General features: G+C 32.3%; 1 protein-coding gene across 1 annotated transcript; it reads right to left on the bottom strand.

Moving 5' to 3' along the window:
- Window positions 1-421: 421 nt before the first annotated feature.
- Window positions 422-18,751, bottom strand: LOC110657048 (exocyst complex component EXO84B). The gene is made up of 9 exons (XM_021814106.2): window positions 18,485-18,751; window positions 18,231-18,410; window positions 12,972-13,370; window positions 12,726-12,823; window positions 9,393-10,440; window positions 7,687-8,202; window positions 6,285-6,473; window positions 6,066-6,202; window positions 422-815 (listed from the first exon to the last, which is right to left on the bottom strand). The coding sequence occupies exons 3-9, from the start codon at window positions 13,113-13,115 to the stop codon at window positions 653-655; spliced, it is 2,295 nt and encodes a 764-aa protein (XP_021669798.2). The 5' UTR covers window positions 13,116-13,370; window positions 18,231-18,410; window positions 18,485-18,751; the 3' UTR covers window positions 422-652.
- Window positions 18,752-19,170: the final 419 nt, after the last annotated feature.

Here is a 19,170-nt window from a genome sequence, read left to right on the forward strand (position 1 = left end):
AATGCAAAATCAAACTGAATCAAATTATCATAAAAATCAAACTGAATTACTAAATTAAGATGGTTCAACTCGATTATTCGGTTCAAATCGAATAGTACTCACCTCTAAATAGGATCCCCTTGAATCACTGAATCAAAATCAGTCCAGACCAAACCACGGCCAAGTTTAGTGTCCACAAACTAAATCTAGTGGTAGGTACATATTTCAACCGAGGCAGAAACCCACTTAAAAAAGTTCTCCGCCCATTCTTTGTAAAAATAAGAAAAAAAAAACTACTGAATAAAGTGTAGAGAGAGAGAGAGAGAGAGAGAGAGAGAGAGAGAGAGGAAGGAGGCAGAAAATCAACGGATTAACATATCACACCTGCATTCACACTTGGATGAAATAAAGAAGATAAAGAAGAGCAACCAATATCAAGGAGTAAGTACAGAACCGAGTTCAGGATCAAATAAAAATAATCAGCATTTACAGACTCGAACAGAAACTCAACAACAAAAGATGCTTCAAAGAAAGATTTCATACGGTCCTAAAGCCTCAGAAAAGATGGATCACACACTAAAATTACAAAAGAATATTAAAGGAACAAGGGATCAATAAACCAAATCATATGAGCATATTCACATCCTAATTTACAAAGGGGAATGGACCTGCCTTAGGAACTTCCATGAGATCTGACAGATGAAATGGATTGAGCAGAGACAGAGGCAGTTGGGCTGTTAAGTTCCCGATCTCCGTCAATAGCTTTTGGTTTTCCACTTAATCTTTCCACTGCTTCTTGACAAATGTCATTAAACCAGTCATCTTCTGGCAGCAAACTGGCATCGAAAGCAAAACAAAGAAATAAAAATAATAATATAATAAAATTAGTCCCAGAAATGCAAGCTATTTTAAAATCACTTGGCTATGCAAATGGAAGGGAGAACACACGCTAGCTATTCAAATACCCACCACCACTGAATGAAAAGGATAAATGAGAAGGAACAAAGGTACGGGAGGGGAAGGAACCAGCCGCTCTCATTATCTCATCTAATTGGACATGTTATATTCCCACAGACAAATCCACCTCTCGCATCTGATTGGACCAATATATCTTCTTTTTCACCATCTCCTTTCATCATTTGCATGATTGCTTCTCCCTCTCACAAATCTCCCCAAGGTATCCAACATCTTTTTCCTCCTAGCTTGCCCAAAATACTTTCCTCATGTTTGTTCTAAAAACCATCCCCTCACAACCACACCCCCAGCATTGTTAAAGGCAAGTGAGGCACCAAGGCAAGGCAACCCTCTAGCGCCTCACTTGGCTCCACCTGGTCTTGCTTCAATGAGGCGACTGCCCAGCAGACGAGGCACTGGGCATTGAGGCGATGAGGCGACACCTTATAGAAGATAGCAGTAACCTTTTTTTTTTCTTTCTTTTTTAATTGCTTTTACACACAAGTAAATAAAAATAAAAAAATAAAAAATAAAAAATAAAACAACCTAAGAGGACAGACCCATTTTGTCAGGCTACCAAAAACAAAAGCTCTCTCACTCACAGCAGCCGGCTCTCTCAAATCACAACAGGTATGTCTCTCATCTTCTTCTCCTCGTCTTTCATGTTTTTCTTCTTTCAAGTTTCAACACAGCCAAGTCTCATCCTCTTTTCTCTTCTTATACTCTGCTGTAGTTCAAAACAGAACCTCTGTTTTCCCCCCTTCTTTTTTTCTTTTCTCGTCTTTTTCTTCAAAACTGAACCTCTACTCTGCTCTCGTCTTTTTATTCTGCATTGTTTTATTTATTTTTATTTTTATTTTAACTGTTTCGTTTAGATATGATATATTTCTTGTTAATTTGTTGTTATATGGGTATTTTTAATTTTATTATTGTTACATGGGTATTGTTGTTTTTCCGTTATATGGTTGTTGTTTAATTTTTATTTTAATTGTTTTGTTAGATAAGTTTTTTGTTAATTTGTTGTTTCAGTTATATGGCTATTGTGATATGCAATTTGTTAGATGAAATAAGACATGGTGATACAATCATCTGTACAGAGATTTTAAAAAATCATATGCTGCCCCCTCAGTTTTCATTGTTTTCCTAAAAGTTTTGTTTCACTTTCTTTTCAGTGATTAGGGAAGTAGAGATTTCGTGCGTAAATGATACTCAAATTTCAGTTCTTGCTTTTTAGATTTTGTTGTTTCTCTTTATACATGTAGCATCCACTGTCAAAGGTTATTACAATTCTAACTAATCTTTTTCTAATTTTTCAACTCCATTTTCCAACCGAGTTACAGCCACTCACAATGATCCAACCCCATCACAACTACCATATACCAATACCTTCTAAACTTCATTTTGACATACATCATGCATCAAAACTCTTGGCCATTTAGCAAAATCAGGTGGTTTTGTTCGTCCACTCTCTTCACTGCCACCAAATATTGTCTAAATTAAATGCCCCGCAGATATCAGAACATAACTTTGAAGGTGGCGATAATAGTGATAAGGTGGGTAGTCATAGACAAATCGAAAATGTAGTTGAAGAGCAAAAATTGAATCAAATTTCCAACCTTAGGCAATTTGGATAAAATTGTCAAAATTAAAGGTTTTGAAAATTTTGGCTTTTTTTTAATCATTAATCTATTATAGAATTGTTAATTTTTTTTTTCTATCATTTTTTTTCATAAATTTTGACGTTGGAACATTTCTAAGTTATTTACTTGTTTAACCTAATGGGTTATCATTTAATATTTGCAAGACATAAAATTTTTGTATGTTGAATGAAGCAATTATGCATAGAACTGACAATGAAAAAAACAAGGGTTTACTTGATTTATCTGTAACACAAGATCACGAGCGAAGAAGAAGAGGAGCGTGGACTAGTTGGCTAGAGTGAGTGATCCTTCGGAGAAAAGCAAAGCATGAATCTGTGTGCTTTTTTCTAGAAATAATTAATGGAGGAAGATAAAGATACGAAGGTGGGAGGAGAGAGGAAAGAGAGAAAAGAAGGAAAAGGAAGAGAGACAAAATAAATTCAAGAAAATTAAAAAAAAAAAAAAATATATATATATATATATATATATATATATATATATATATATGTGCATGAGTGCGTGTGTGTGTGTGTGTGTGTGTGTGTGTGTGTGTGTGTGTGTGTAAAATATGATGTTCCATATCAGCATCTCACCAGAAAATCAATCAGATTTTAACAAGGGCTTTAGTGATAATCAAAATCTAAGGAGCTGTCATGCAAATTGATTTTTAGGAATACTATTGTTACAACATTCGTAGTTTTGGGGCAATTGCTGAAATTTACCCTAGAACCTGCATTTCATTTATTTTCATCTTCTTTTATTGGTCTACACATAAAATGTAGCTATTCAATTTTTTTTTTCATCTCCAGACATAAGAATTAAGATTTTTGCATCAATTTCTTAAGACTTAAAAAAAAAAAAAAAAAGTAGACCAATGTCTTGACATAATCTAACATTAAACTCTTTTTCAAAACTGTATGAACCAAACTCATTTGTTGTGTTGAGAAGAGAGAGATACAAGGACCAAAGTTGGGTGGATTGGGTGTAATGCATTGAGAGTGGCAGGACGGAGAGAGGAAACAAAGAGAAAGGGGGGAGGGGAGAGAATAGATAGAAGACAGGAAACTAACAGCATTTGTTGTTTGTAAAGAGAGCAACATACATCAACCACAGTTGGGTGGACTGTATTGACTGGTATCTGTGCACACACACACACACACACACACACGCTAACAGCACACAAAATAAAAAAAACTGCACCACATCAAAGAAATTTCACTTTCTCCCTATCACAATCCTAAAGTGAATCAACAAAGATTCTCCTAAATGACTAGAAAAACCCACTGATTACCAACACAAAGAAAAAGTCTATTCACATATTGCATACCATGGAACTGAAAATAATGTTCATTTGTAGAGAATTAGAGATGTTTTCCAGACAAGTTTTATGGAGTACAGAAATAGAATTTCACATTCAAATTAGAAAGTTTTTTCAATGGAAATTAGAAACCAATTTTCCCTATAATTCTAAATTTAGAGGACGTCTGGAAATCAAGCCGCGAATGTTTTCTATCATTTTTTTCAATAAGAATTAGAGTGTTTTTCTAAGTGGAAAGCATGGAGCTCTATTTATTTTAATAATAAGGATGTCAAGAGCAGGGGTTTTGAATCCTGACTTAACCCATTTTTCTTTTAAACCTATTTATTTTAACATCCCTTATCAGTTAACAGGTATATCCCTTTCATGACCATAATTGCATCCCTCAATATTTGCAGTCATGTTATTTAAAAATCATTAACCATTTCCATGCTAATCCCATCACAGGCACCCAGTCACCAATCATTGGTTTGTGATCAATGATGATTATTCTTTTGAGTTCAAGGAAAAAAGCATAGGTTGATTTTTTATTTACAGGTTAAAAAAAAAAAAATAATAATTCCCCTATAAACAGGTTAAACAATGGTAGTTATAAATGTGGAGAATTTTCTAGGACCATAGTTTAATCTACGTATATGCTTCATATATGCTTGATTTTATATCATGAAACATCTGAAAATAATTTTCTTGAAATCATTAATTAATTTTAATCACATGTTGATGTCTTAACTTGAAAGTTGAAACATATTCAGATGAATGCTTGGATCATGGAAGGCCTATCTTATGTGAATTAAAGTATTTCTAGTAGGAACCTCTTTTTTTGGTTATTTACTTTGCACAATTTGTGATTATCATCTATTTATTTTCAACTCTGTTTTCTTTCCATGAAGAAAATAGAAGAAACTATCATATTATTAATTGCAAATATGATCCCATAAAGGAGCTGCAAGTATAATATGAGAAAGATTATGAAGATCTTTGTCATGTATAATGGCTAATTATGCAGCTTTGTAGTGAGAGAGGAAAATTCTTCAACATGAACTTGTAGATTTACACTTAAAAGTGTTAGTCGATTTCTACCTCTCATATAGATATTTGGAGGATGCTGCTACTTTTTCATATCTTTCAATCATGAAGTCAATTCAAACTTCAATGAACTATTAATTAAAATTTAAGTTAAAGAATCCATATATGTAACATGATTTTAAATAACAGCCATTACATAACGTAATAGCCGTTATTTACAAGTTTTAGAGGACCATTACCCGTTAGGCTGTTATTTAAAGGCATATCTTGATTTGCAAGGGTAACAGCCGTTACCACTGTTACGTAATGGCAACAGCAGTTATTTACCGTTAAGCAACAGTAATGGCTGTTACCCCAATAATACTTTCTAATTTGAACTATTTTTTAGAATTAATTTTACCAAAATACATTATTAATTACAAAATAACATCTAGTTTGATATATTTATGCTTATTATATAGTTGTGTATCTTAATTTTACTTGTATCTATCAATATCTACTCATTTCATAAACTTTGCAAATTTTTCAAAAAAATTTGCGTACCATTACAGCCTATTTCCCTTACGTGCTTTAAAACCATGATATGTAAGCTAAAAGTATAGGAAACTTAATTAAACAGTAGGAAATTAATTAAAATTTTGCCAGTATTAATTTTAATTATTAATTTTGTGAACTTTATTAAATAATATTTTGTATTATGATGAGTAAGCTAAAAATATCCATATAATTTGTTGTGTGGTATTTTGTATAATACAGCATTGTAGTGTATTTTGCATTCATACTTTTACCTTAAACAGCATTTTGTCTTATAAAAAAGTTGCATTGGTAACGGCCATTATCATGCCATTACCAATACGGTTGTGTGGTATTTTGTATAATACAGCATTGTAGTGTATTTTGCATTCATACTTTTACCTTAAACAGCATTTTGTCTTATAAAAAAGTTGCATTGGTAACGGCCATTATCATGCCATTACCAATACGATAATGGCTGTGATGCTCTTTTTTGGCAGCCTTTTTAGAAAATAGAATATTTCAGGATTTTTACTGAATTTTCAGTAGCATATCTTCATCCTTTTATAATGACATCGGTGACATTAGATAAAGTTCATCAAAATTGAAACCCAAAAAAGAAACTACTTGTTTACCTGTCTGGATCCATTCCTGTAGCAGAAAATGCTGCCACAGCCTTAGAAATGATCTCATTGACAACTCGATGCAAATTCCTTGACAAGTATCGTCCTTGGGAAGCAAAGCACATCACAAACTTCATATCCAAATAAAACTGCACATCAACAAGCAACGCTGCATGTTAACAACCCATTACAACAATATAAAACAGGCGAAAAGAAGCCAGCTTTACATACCTGTTGAAGACCAAGAGGACCCAAAGGCCTTGGGCCTTCTTCAATATCATCCCAAAAGCTTTGATCTTCTGAAAGCCATAATATAACTGTTTCTGTAAGCCTCATCAATAGCAATGTAGCAAATCTTTCCCTTCCTACAAACATATCTGCTGCTATGCTAGCCATTCGGTTCAGTTTTAGAAAAAGTTCCTACATTGTATCATGATAACAGGAACCCATAAGAACTCATATCAATAGATTAGATAATATATATGATGCAATACAGTGAGACTAGATATTAAAAATAGTTCATTGTCCTTATATTCAGAAATAATTAACCATTCAAAAGCACTCACAAATCACAGAGCTTTTCCTCGGCAGCACAAGTTTCAGTCTCATATTTCCACACGCCAAATGCAAGTCGATAGAGAATTTAACCAATTTACAATTTCTTTCAATCCAGATAAGTCCCCAAAACAGCCTCCAATTAATATGAATCACATAAAATTTTCTCAACCAAACATTTTAACTGGTCAATGATATGATGTAGGAATGGCAATGTGGCAGAGGAGGTTTTGGCATTCCCATTTCCTTCCAATTAAGCATCAGAACAGGGGCAGTTATCCTTGTATTCGTTTTTATAATTTATAAATGACTAAAGAACTTATTTTTTAATATATTAAATCAAATACTGTAGCATATACGTTAACTTTTGCATACTATTAATTAATAGAGTAAAGAAGAATAATATCAAGTAATAAATTATACATTTTCAGGAAAATATAAGAAATAAATTTACTTTCAGAAAATAATTTTTACATATTTATATAAGTTAAAAATTATTAAGATACTTTTTTTATTTTTGAAATTAGGGAAAAATTGGGGCAGGGTAGGCATTCCCCATTGTGTTTGAAGTGGGATACTGTTTTCCCATTGTGGAGGAGTCAAGTTATCATCTCTAACTATAAAGTCACCTAAACTAATCTACCAAAAATAGTTATGCCATAACTGTTAAATTCAATTCTTCCACCAAATTGCAGGTCCCAAAGAGTCCTCAAACTTTTAATGAAAAGTATAAATGACAGTGTCACATGCCCAGACGTGTGAGAGACATGTGAGACGCACACATAAAATGTAGTAAACCAAGTGCCAATATGATAAGCTCACAATTGAAGTCAAGGTAACCAACATGAAAAAGCAACAGAAAATTGTTCTAGTTTCTCTTGCTCCAATAAATTTTTAGTTATCTTTGTATTGATAACATCATATGAAACTTGAGCATAGTATATTTTAAATTGGCATATATCAATCAAACTGCAACCAAAAAAAAATACAAAAATCATCCTGACTAGCATAGCAATAAATGCAACATGCAAACCCTTCTTTAACACCCCTCTCACACTCCCAAAAAAATAATAAGTACCTGGAATATTGGAGATGGAAACCATTCCACCTCATCTGCACTTCCATCCATGTTTATGTACATTTCTGCACTAAGGTGACTATCACCATCTTCTGAAAAAATGAGATCAAGTGCATGTTGGCGACAAAAAGTATCTTTTAATCTATCAACTGAACTCACAAGCCGTTTCCTCCATTCTCGCTGCTCAGGATGGCGATTTTGCCTATCCGAAGTCCTCCTACGGGGATCATCCTTGTAATTCGCTTGGTGCAGAGGAGAGAGCTTCATGGCAGCCCGTGGGAGCAGTTCATCAGCCAATAATGATGCATTGGCTAGCAATGCAATCTGCTGGGCTTCAGTTTCAGCCATCCGTACAATTTTATTACCTGAACCCTCAAAGTTTGCTTCTTCTTCTATTGAACCTGGTAATGCTTTTATCAGCATGTTCACATATGAATTAAATACTTGAAACAAGCCTTCCAGTGATTGACTTCCCAGCTGCATGCTTAAAAGTGGTCCAACATCCTCAAAGAAGTCCTAAAGAGCAAGTGAAACAATGTCACAAATGAAGGAACAATCAAAGAAGAAATATAAAAAATAATCAGTAATCACAGCTAACACAAGGAACATATGCACCAATGGTTAAGGAAAGCATTAATAATTCAAAAGCACTTTAGAGATGCAACAAGTTGATGAAGCAGCTCCACTCAATTGAAAGATCAAATTAAAGTGAATAATCCAGCAGTAAGCATATAGGGGGAAAATAATAATAATAATAATAATAATAATAATAATAATAATAATAATAATAATAATAATACATAATCTATTATTATATAATAAAGCAAGAGCATTCAATTGCAATTAGATATTGTATTACCATAAAATTGCTGAAGCGGGAACATTGTTGATTGTAGTGAATGCACAAGTGTCCATTACTAAGTTACTCAATAAAAGGTTAATTAGATACCTATTTTAAATCTGTTCCATGGGTTCTCTATTATTCTACATTTATTTTAGTTAAATATATCTCACTATGAATATTTATAACATCCATTATGTTTTCAACAAATACAAAAGTATGCCATCCATTCATAATTTTATAGTGTTCTAACCATATGTTTGACTACGCCATATTCATTCCCAAACTATAAACACTATACTATTATTTATGCTCAAGTATTATTTTCATGATGGTTATCCCATGATAAATTTCACATAATTTCAAATGATATTTTCACTTAGAGTTAGACCCACAGATAAAATCCAAGTCAACAAATATGCTGTAAAAGGAACAAAATTTTCAAGGTCAAAAGACCATTGAACCATCAAGCAGCAACCAAACAATTAAAAGACTAAATTGCCAGTCAAAAACTAAAGTTATAGCCATTAGTTTACAGTAAATATCTCACTTTTTGTTGTCCATTTAAAAAAGCAATATGCAAAATAAATATCATCCGAACCAATTTTCAACCCATGAGAGGGAAAAAAAAGTCAGGTTTAAAGTTTCAAAATATGACTTAATAAATTGCAGAAGTATCAGTGATCAGAAAGTAAGGGATAAAACAATCTTGCGGTGATATTTTCCACAAATTGAAACACATTCAGTATGTCTTCAAGCAAGAATGATATACCAAGCAATTAAAGCAAAAATGACAATAAGGGGGAAAAGAAGGGAGAGAAACAAAGTTCAATTCATTAGAAATAATGTGGGAAAGATTGTTCACCTGGACCATCAAATTGAACCGATGGGCACTGCTTGTAAGTTTATGCTGAAATGCAGCCGTGTTACCAAGAGATGCAACAGAAGACCTACCAGACTGTTTTGGAGGGTAAGTAAGTATCCAATCATCAGCAGCAGCCAAAGCAGCAGTGCTCTCTTCAATTCGTTTAAGATTTGCATCTAATGCTTGCTCAACACTAGGTCTAAATAGTTTTAAGAGCACAGGACAAAGTGCCAAGCCACGAGCTTCCAACAAAGAACAATGACCTAAGGCTATTTGAACACACTCTGCAGCAGCTCTTAAACCTCCAGCAGCGGCTGAGGATGTTAATGCATGTCTTTTAACTAGAACAGCAAAGGCCTCTATTTGCTTTGTAGCCCACATTACAAGCTCAGAAGTATAAGCTGGTTCCTTGCCAAAAATAGACAAAGAATCACTAGCAGCTTGAGCTATAGCAGAGAACACTAACTGTGAAAGTGCAGCAGTATATGCCCCTCCATACGAGGTGCTCGATGGGCGAAGGCTTTGCATGTTGCACTGATATCTCTGGAAATGAGCATTGAGTAGTAAATTATGAGCACGAGGACCATCCCCCAGCTTTTTAAGAGCTGATATAGCTGCACGAAGTTCGCTTCCACGGGTAGAAGGTTGACAAGCAGCTTCAGCAAGCTGATCAGCTAACTTTTGCCGGCGCTCCATAAGAGCCGTCTGCAATGACCCAAGTATATCAGGACTCAATGATTTTGTTTCTTTTGCTTCAGATGCTACATGTTCTCCTTCATCAAGGGCTGCTATGGCTTCATCCACTCTCCTTTCGGCTAACAAAACATCAAGGAGATCAGGGAATTCAACTGACCACTTCTCCAAGTCAGAAGGTTCTCGATGTTCAGTATTTAACAAGCCATTTATTGCAGAGGCTTCCGAAGCTTTGGTAGATATTGAATCAATATGAACACCCTCCGCTAAACTGTGAATTAAAGTAGCCTGAGTAGATAGCAGATTTCTGATGGATGAAAGCTCCCCCTCTAAATCTGATATCTCTTTTGAAGTGCTTTAAGCAAGAAATAAAGATCATTCAAATTCCAAAATAATCAATAAACAAGGTATTTTAAAGAAAGAAAAAAAGTGTTCTATAGCCTGAACATCTAGACTGATTCACAGTGGCATCAAGGTACCATTTGGTTCAAGTGAAGTGGGGCAAGCAGGAGCAGTTTCAGATACCAGTATTTGTTTTACACAGGAATCACACTTCAAATAATCCCATATTTTAAAAGGGAATATAATTACTAAATTTATTTGGTTCACAAAATATTGCTTGCCTGTCAAAATAACATTCCCAATAAAGTGATCTCAAACTACCAAAAGTGCATTGCTATTGTGTTTGGTTTATAACATTCATGTGTTTTCTGGTTTTGTAATCATGAAAATATTTTGACAATATTACAATTATACCCTTATATTTAACAGTTATTATTTAATATTATCATGTCACTCTGGACTACTTTACCAAAAATATATTCTTTACAATAAAATGAAGGCCTATATTTATATCCTTAAATATTAAGGGCAAAGTAAAACAAATCCAAAATTTTACATTTTTTTTCAATTATAGCCACCTTTTTTTAAAATCGTCAACAGGATTTATGAACTTCAGAGTTTGTAATGATTTTATGATGTAGGCAATTCCCAATTTCTCTAACTACAGTGTGTCCTATTGATATGGCATTGCGATGTAGCTTAATTTAATAATCTTTTAATGCTAATTGGGACAAGATCTGGCTGATTGGGAATGAAAAAATATATAATTTTCTCAATATTTTGAAACATTGACATAGAAAGAATGGTTAGGAAACTTGCCCACTTCTCTAACTACAGTGTGTCCTATTGATATGGCATTGAAATGTAGCTTAATTGAATAATTTTTTAATGCCAACTGGGACAACATCTGGCTGATTGGGAATGAAAAAACATATAATTTTCTCAATAATTTGAAACATTGACATAGGAAGAATGGTTAGGAAACTTTACCTGCGTACAAGAGAGTGCAAAGCAGAAAAAAAATAAGGAGATAAGGAATACAAGCTACAAACAATGATAGATGGGGAAGAAGAAAGCATTATAGCTGATAAGAGCTTGAAGAATCAAGCATGAGAGAATAGGAGAATTATTATCCTGGTTAAATTACTTCTTGGATGAGAGACGATAAATGTTATTAGCACTTAAACCCACAAGTTGGTTTGGAAGCTTGGACTAGGGCAGTAAGCAAATATTCTAGAAAGATATCGATGAACTCGTAAAGAGGATATGTAATTACAAAATTACTTTTATTCTAGGTGATCTAAATGAGCATGTGAGAAGCAATAAGAAAGAATATGAGAGAGCACATGAAGTTTATGGTTCTAGGAGCAGAAAGACCAAAGAAAAACATTTTAGAGTTGCTTTGGCTTATGATCAAGTCCTAGGAAACAACTGTTGCGTAAAAAAGGTACAACCTAATTTCCTTTTAAAGTGGCTAAACAGTAGTCAAATACATTGCTCACAAGTCACAAGAACAACTAATCAAGCTTTATATAAGAACTAAAAGTCATAAAAGAGAGGCACTTGCCACTCAACACAAGCTGGTAGTCTCGAAATATGAATATTGAAAGATGAAGAAGTCATCATCGAAGTACTTTACACTAAGGACAAGGTATGGAATTTAAAAGGGAAAAAGCAACACTCATAAAGTGAGCTCTTCAAGCATGAAACATGGAACGTTGACATGAAGGAAAGTACCATGTAGAGTGAGATGATGTCTAAGATTGAAAAAGCATGTAATTTTTGGATTTTTCAGTCACTTGTCCAGAAAATAATTTTTAATTGGTAAAGGAAAAAATGTCTTAATTATTAATGATAATAAGAGAATTTTTTTTTATTTTAATCATCATAATAATTGAGGCATGATTGTCAATATAGTTTTTCTCATATTCTTGGGAATGCGAGGTTCCCCTCCTTTAGTTTGGGAATCAAATTTTACTAAGCAATGACAATATTCATGTTTCAAAATATTTCTTTTCTTAACATTATTTGCTCATAAAGATTAGTCAAAAATATATGAGCACAGTGGATTTCGTGTTATTGCATTAAAATATGGCTCCATATCCTAGAAATCAAAGATACAACAAAATGCAACAAACAAAAATATAGTTAGCAAATGTATTTAATAGATATACAAACTACAAAGCCAAAAGTTCATTTATAAATTTGAGATTAATTTCAAACAAATGTTGCACATTTGCAATAAAAATGAGATGTAGTGATGACTGCCATCACCAAAATAATTCAATAAGAACTTACCGAATGAAAGCTGCATAATTTGCATAGACACTCTTACGCATTTCTTCAGCTGAAGCTTTCTTCAAATCCAAAAGATATGAGCATAATTGTCTTATTTCCTGTAACCAGAAGTAAAAGTTTATCATAATTTGCAGTGACTCAAATACAAAGTTCAAAATAAAAATTAAAGGTTCCTCATCCCCAACAACAAAATTTCAGCAAACTGATATGAAGAATTCAATCAAATACAAAACAGAATATATTGACCTTGTCATTGAGAGAGCATTTAGACTGAACATAAGCATTGGCATCAAACTTATCGGACTTGAATACATTCAGACCTTCTTCAAGCTTCGTCCCATTCTCCTTCACCGGCGTTCCTCTGGAGCGACCAGGTTTCACTGTAGCCATAGAATTTTTCTTCTAACAACAAAATCAGATAAACTCCTTTGAATTAGTGATTTCAACTTTAACAGAGATCTAATCTCAAGCAGGTCAAGGAGAGTTGGCGAACAGAACAATGATTTCTTTCGGAAAGACGATAGAGGGTTTCTTTGTCCCTTTCTCTTCTCTATCAACCTAATATTTTTTTTTCTTTGTCAAAAATTTGAGCAGTATCACTCGTCACTCGTGGGACAGCAACTCAAGTCTTGCAAATGAACTTCACTGTGGTAAAAAAGTTAAGAATAAAATCTATTACAATATATAACAATCAAAGCAGGAAAGAACATTGTTTCAACAAATGGCTTGATAGACAAAAATAAAAAGATCTAAATATTTAGGATTTTGATCAATGATTTGTATCTGCAGGAGATCTAAGAAAGATCTTTAAGAGATTTAGTAAGATCTCTTAAAATCTGTGTGATTTATAGAAGTAAAATGACATTACAAAAAAAAAATGTCAATCTCTTATCTTTGCATTTTTGCCTACAGAATTTCATCTTTGTATTTGCAACAAACAAAAAAAAAAGGCAAGGAAGAAATGCAACTGCAGGAGGTAATTGTCAACATGGTTCCAATTAGTTTCTATCTAGACAATCTTTATTTCTAACAATTTTATCTAAAGAAAAAAAAAAGTGAAATTGCTACAAGAGGTAATACTCAAAATTCTTTAATTTGCATTCTCTTTTTTATATATGTTTATCAAAAAAGTTGAATTAGGTTGTTGGTTCCTTTTGTCATGTGGCTGAACAGTTATGGGATGCACGAAATATTGAAAGGCAAATCGAATTTAAATATGAAGTTGAATGACCTATAGTTGCCTATCATAAACCGTTACAGCCTAGCAAAAGCTCAGCAAAATCAACAAAGATAATACTGCAGACACTTAACGAAAAAAACATATAAAAGTTCAAAACCTTTGAATGAATATTCTTTTTCACCAAATTAACAACAAACAAAGATGATTACCTGGTCCACTTCCCCTAATAATAATGTAATTTTATAAGTTTGAGGTAACCATTATTACGTTATACTAAAATCCATGACACTTTCACTGTTCCTAAGGAACAGTAGAAAAGACATCTTTATCCCTCATCTTTTATTTTACCTGCTGGTTGCTACATGAAAAAATCTTGAGGAAGAATTTGGTGCAGCTAGCTAGGTTTTGTTATCAAAGGCACTTTTACAGTTTTTTTTTTTTTCACTTTTTAAATTTATTTAATATTTATAAAAAATATAATTTAAATAAAATTTAATTAAATTATAAATTGAATAGTGAAAGTACTATTTTAGTCTTTAGCCTTTTTGTTTTAATTTTAAATTTTTTCCCTTTTGCTTTTTTTATATAATTAAATTTATTCAACATTCACATAAAAAATATTATTTAAATTTTTTCAAATAATTCAAAAAATATAATTACATGTAAAAGATATTTTTATTTTTTCATAAATAAATAATTTAAAAAATGAAATTATAAAAATACAACAATGATAATAAATTAAAAATAATTTAGACTAATGTCATTTAAAAAATACTGCAAATTATATATATATAAAAGTATTAGGCAATCAATCCTAGCTATTTATATATATCAAAACACAATTTTATGTTATTATTTGAAGAAACAACAGTATAGTAAAATTTTCATTAAGTGTTTTTTCTTCTTACTTTAATTGGTTAAATCCTACCAATTTCTACCTTTATATTTTTTCAATATTTAATTTTAAAATTTTATTTTATTTTATTTTAATTATTTTTAAATTTTAAATAATTATATTTATCCTAATCATTATAGATTATTTCTAAAGAAAAAATATACTAAATAACAATCATACTATAATTATAATGAATATATGAATTAAGACAATACTTTAACTTATTAATTCATAAAATCATATTATAATTTTTTAGGCTAAAATATTTATGGATATATTTTACTCATGTGAAAAATGGAAATAGTTAAATAATTTTTTAAAATAAATTATAAATAATAATTTTATTTAATATATATGAACATATAAATTTTCATTCTTACGGCAGCATCACACAGCTATTTTATACCTTGTTAACAACTAAAATTCACCATTTTAGCACACTTTTGCTCATTAAATAAGTGGACTATAGCATGTGAACTTAATCACATAACAAGTACACATGGACTATCACAAGTTCCTAAGATTAAAAGGAAAAAATATTATAATTAACACAATCTTTTCAATTCTGTGGAAAATAAATGTTGTTGGGTTCAAAAAACTAACAGTAAACAAAGTGTCTGTTCGGCAATTATTATTTGTGCTACCTACTACTGTGAGAAGCACTAGTTTAGAGGCCATTAAAATTTGTTTTTAAGTTAAATTTGGCAAATTTTAAGCACAAAGACTCCAAAATAGCTAATCAACTTTTTCAAACAGCATCTACGAGGGTGTTTTTCCAAAAAGTTTGAACCTCAATTTCAAGCAGCTCTAAATAATTTGAAAATTATCATTCAAAAGAAAAAACATATTGAAAAATGTCATGACTAAGGATAGCCTACCCAGAAGGAGATACTCATCAAGAAAGGAGAATCAATTGCTCAGCTAGAATTTAGTTGCTTGTCAATTGCTTAGGGTGTATTTGGTTACATTGTAGCTTTCTTGTTTTTGGTTTAACAAAAACAACAAACTGTTTCCTACTTTTTTTTTTTTTAAGAAAACCACTGCAAATCTTCTCTTTCCTCCATTCTTGTTTATTCTGCTTGCCTTCTATCTACTGACATTAAATCAACACCTTATCATTTTTTATTCATTTTTTAACCTCTTTCACTTCATCTTTTCACAACAAATTAAAGCCACTCAAAACTAAAAAATAAAAATTAATCCAACTATTTCCCAAAATGTTCAGACGTCATGAATCAAATGCTCCAGTATGGAATGAGATAAATTAGTGTTGGAAGGAAAGAGACGAGAAAGGATGAGACCAAAAATGACATTTAAGGAAATAGTATCAAAGGAATTACATCTTTTAAATATTGATGCGAAATTGATCTCAAACAGAGTTGAATGGCAAAAACAGCCGATCTCTACTAGTTTGGGATTAAAGCTTAGTTATTGTTGTATTGCCCAAACTATTCTACCACCAATATCTTATTTTTGCATCATAACCATCAAGTTTTATGAGATTAAAGAGAAACCCAACAATTTCATGTTTCTCATGATCATCTAGCCCTAAATTCATGATTTTTATATCACCCAAAGCCATGACAACAGAGCCAAGTTTTAAGCAAACAAAGAATAATTAAAGGATCAAGTTCTAAATCTAGTGGATAAGAGATTATTGATGTGGATGACACTAAAGTGAAAGGAGCAAGGAGGAGATTAACGAGAAACAATCAAAAGGGAGGGTGGAGATTGTTGAGAGAGAAGAGAGTATTAAGTAGAATGACGCTTGTATTTTGACAGTAGCGTCAATAATATGAAAACCACAATTCATGGTTTCCTCTTTATCAATTTGCGTTTTGTGAAACATTGCAAGATATGCGTTAAAGAATAAACACAGCACATCTTGCCGAACACATTGCACGTTGATTTTCCTTAAAAAATAAAATAAAATAAAATAGAAATCTGAAAATGCCAATGATAATGAACCTGCCCTTAGTTGAATCCATTTAGAAGTTACAGGTGATTGTATGAAGCACATGAATTGCACTGCCATCATGGAATCAACTAAAAAAGAATTTCACCCTCTTCTCTCCCCTCTCTTTATCTCTATTTCCCCTTCTCCTTCTCCGCTGTTTCTTCTCTTTAACTCCTTTCTTTATAATTAAGCCACCAAAATCTTGGGGCAATAGTTGGCATCATAGCAGGATGGATCAATAGGAATTCTGTTTCTTGTTCTCCCTTTCTTCCTCATTTGTATCTCTCTTCTTTACATTTCCTTTCTTCTTCTTTCTCTGCCTCTCTCTCCATTTCTCATTCTTTCTCTTCTCAATTTTGTTCTTTCTTCTCTTACTTTCTATTCTATCAACAATGGAAGGTGAAGCAAGAATCAAGGCTCTTGAGGATTGATTCCAAGGTTTGGAGCAGAAATTCAAACTTTAGTAGAAAACAATCTATCACGGGTTTGAAGAAAAAGAAATGAAATTTCAACAAATTCTAGAAAATCAAAGAAAAATTCAACAAAAGATGAAGGAAGATCAAAGAAAGTTATTTGATGAAATCAAGCATAGGTTAGCGAAATTATTTGGAGCTCGGATCCAAGAATGGGTACTGGCAATTCTCATGAAGAGGAATGTTCCAAAATTGCTGCAAGCAACAATAGTGAATCAAGAACACTAATTGAAGGTGTGAAGCTTGTTGATATGCAAAAGGAAGCAAACATAATGAACTCAAATTCACAACCTGACTTTTTAATTTTCTCAAAACCAAACAGGAAAAGAGAACATTGAATAGCAAAATAATGAGAGATAAAACAGAAAACTAAAAGAACAGAAAAAAAAAAAAAGGCATCATTACACTGAAACCAATAACAAAATTATTTCAAAAAAGAGTTAAACAGAGATGTTTGATCATTAAAAAAAAAATGCTAAAACAGATGAAAAAAGAGGGATTTTTTCTTCTTACGTTATATATATACACACGCACAAATAATGATACCACTAAAGCTCCAAAAGTGAAATTCCATTTCCAAAAAAGATTTCCACAAATTATTGTCATGGATATCATTTTCTAGCAAGCCTAACAGAAATCTTAGTTCATGAAGCACATCCTAACAGAGAGATCTCCACACATTAAAACTTTATTTGCAGCAATAATTTCTACCAAACTCTCCATCGCATCCTCAATCCTATTGCTATTAGTTCATGAAGCACATCGTAACAGAAATATTAAGTGATAGCCGAATACCAATTACATGCAACCCAAAATTTTGGACAATAATCACAATTCCCACATAACAGAACCAGCTTGAAAACTTCAATGATTTAAAATTTTTCAGTCCCTTCTTCTTGAACATGTCAAGTTAAGAATTCAAAAAAAATTGAAAAACCTGAAATCTGTAACTGAAAAACGAATATATAATTAAAAGCAAAAAAGAAGAACGATGACGAACCTGGAAGTGGCTGATTCTCCGAGGGAGATGAAGGGTATCGATGGGAACAAAGAACAAAAGAGCGAGTTGAAAGATCGTCGTGAGTTGAGAGAAGACAAACTTGAAAACAGCGCCAGTGCAGTTAGATCGGCGGTCGCCTTCTTGATCTTTAATGAGAGTCCGTTCGAGAGGGTGGGGGAACTATAAGCAGCCGAGTCAGACCGAGAAACAAGTGAGAGTAAGTAACAAAAAAATTGAGGGAAAAATCTGCAGACCTGAAATCAATGTGCCTAAGGTTTGTTAGGAAATTGGCACTGATCGTCCGGCAGCTCAAAGCCGTCGACGGTGGATGAGGAAGGAGATGTGTACGCAGTCAGAAAGAGGATGGGGCGGCTGCTAGGCAAAAAGAACTGGTGTTACAGCCTGTTTGCGGTTGGGTTTCGTTTAGGCCAGCGTTACCTAAATCGCACCTACCAGCGCACCACATTTTCATCCTTCGTATCCCTACGCGTCTGAATTGAAAATTCTACAAGCTATGTTTTGCTGCGTTTGGATTCTAAAATTTAGATTTAAAATTTAAATTTTAAACATTTAATTTAAAAGGCATCATAAAAATAGTAAAATAGATTTAAAATAATAAGAGTTATTTTAAATCTTTAATTTTTAACCTATGATAAAAGCAAAGGATTTCAACTAAGTTTAAATACATTGTAATTTAGAATATTCACAAAAAAATGTTATATAATCCAAATCTAAATTCATAGAATCAAATTTCTCCATCCAAGAGCAAAAAGTTATATTTAATTTAACTCAACTTCATAAAATTTTATGAGAGAATGTTTTATTAAACTAGTTCTTTCACACGTTATAATGTTTGTTATATATGCTCGTAATTTAAATAACATTAAAATTTATTTATTTCATATAATTATTTTTTATTCTTTTAATTTCAATATTTTTA

The sequence above is a fragment of the Hevea brasiliensis genome, chromosome 1 (assembly GCF_030052815.1).
Source record: "Hevea brasiliensis isolate MT/VB/25A 57/8 chromosome 1, ASM3005281v1, whole genome shotgun sequence".
Classification (NCBI taxonomy): Eukaryota; Viridiplantae; Streptophyta; class Magnoliopsida; order Malpighiales; family Euphorbiaceae; genus Hevea; species Hevea brasiliensis.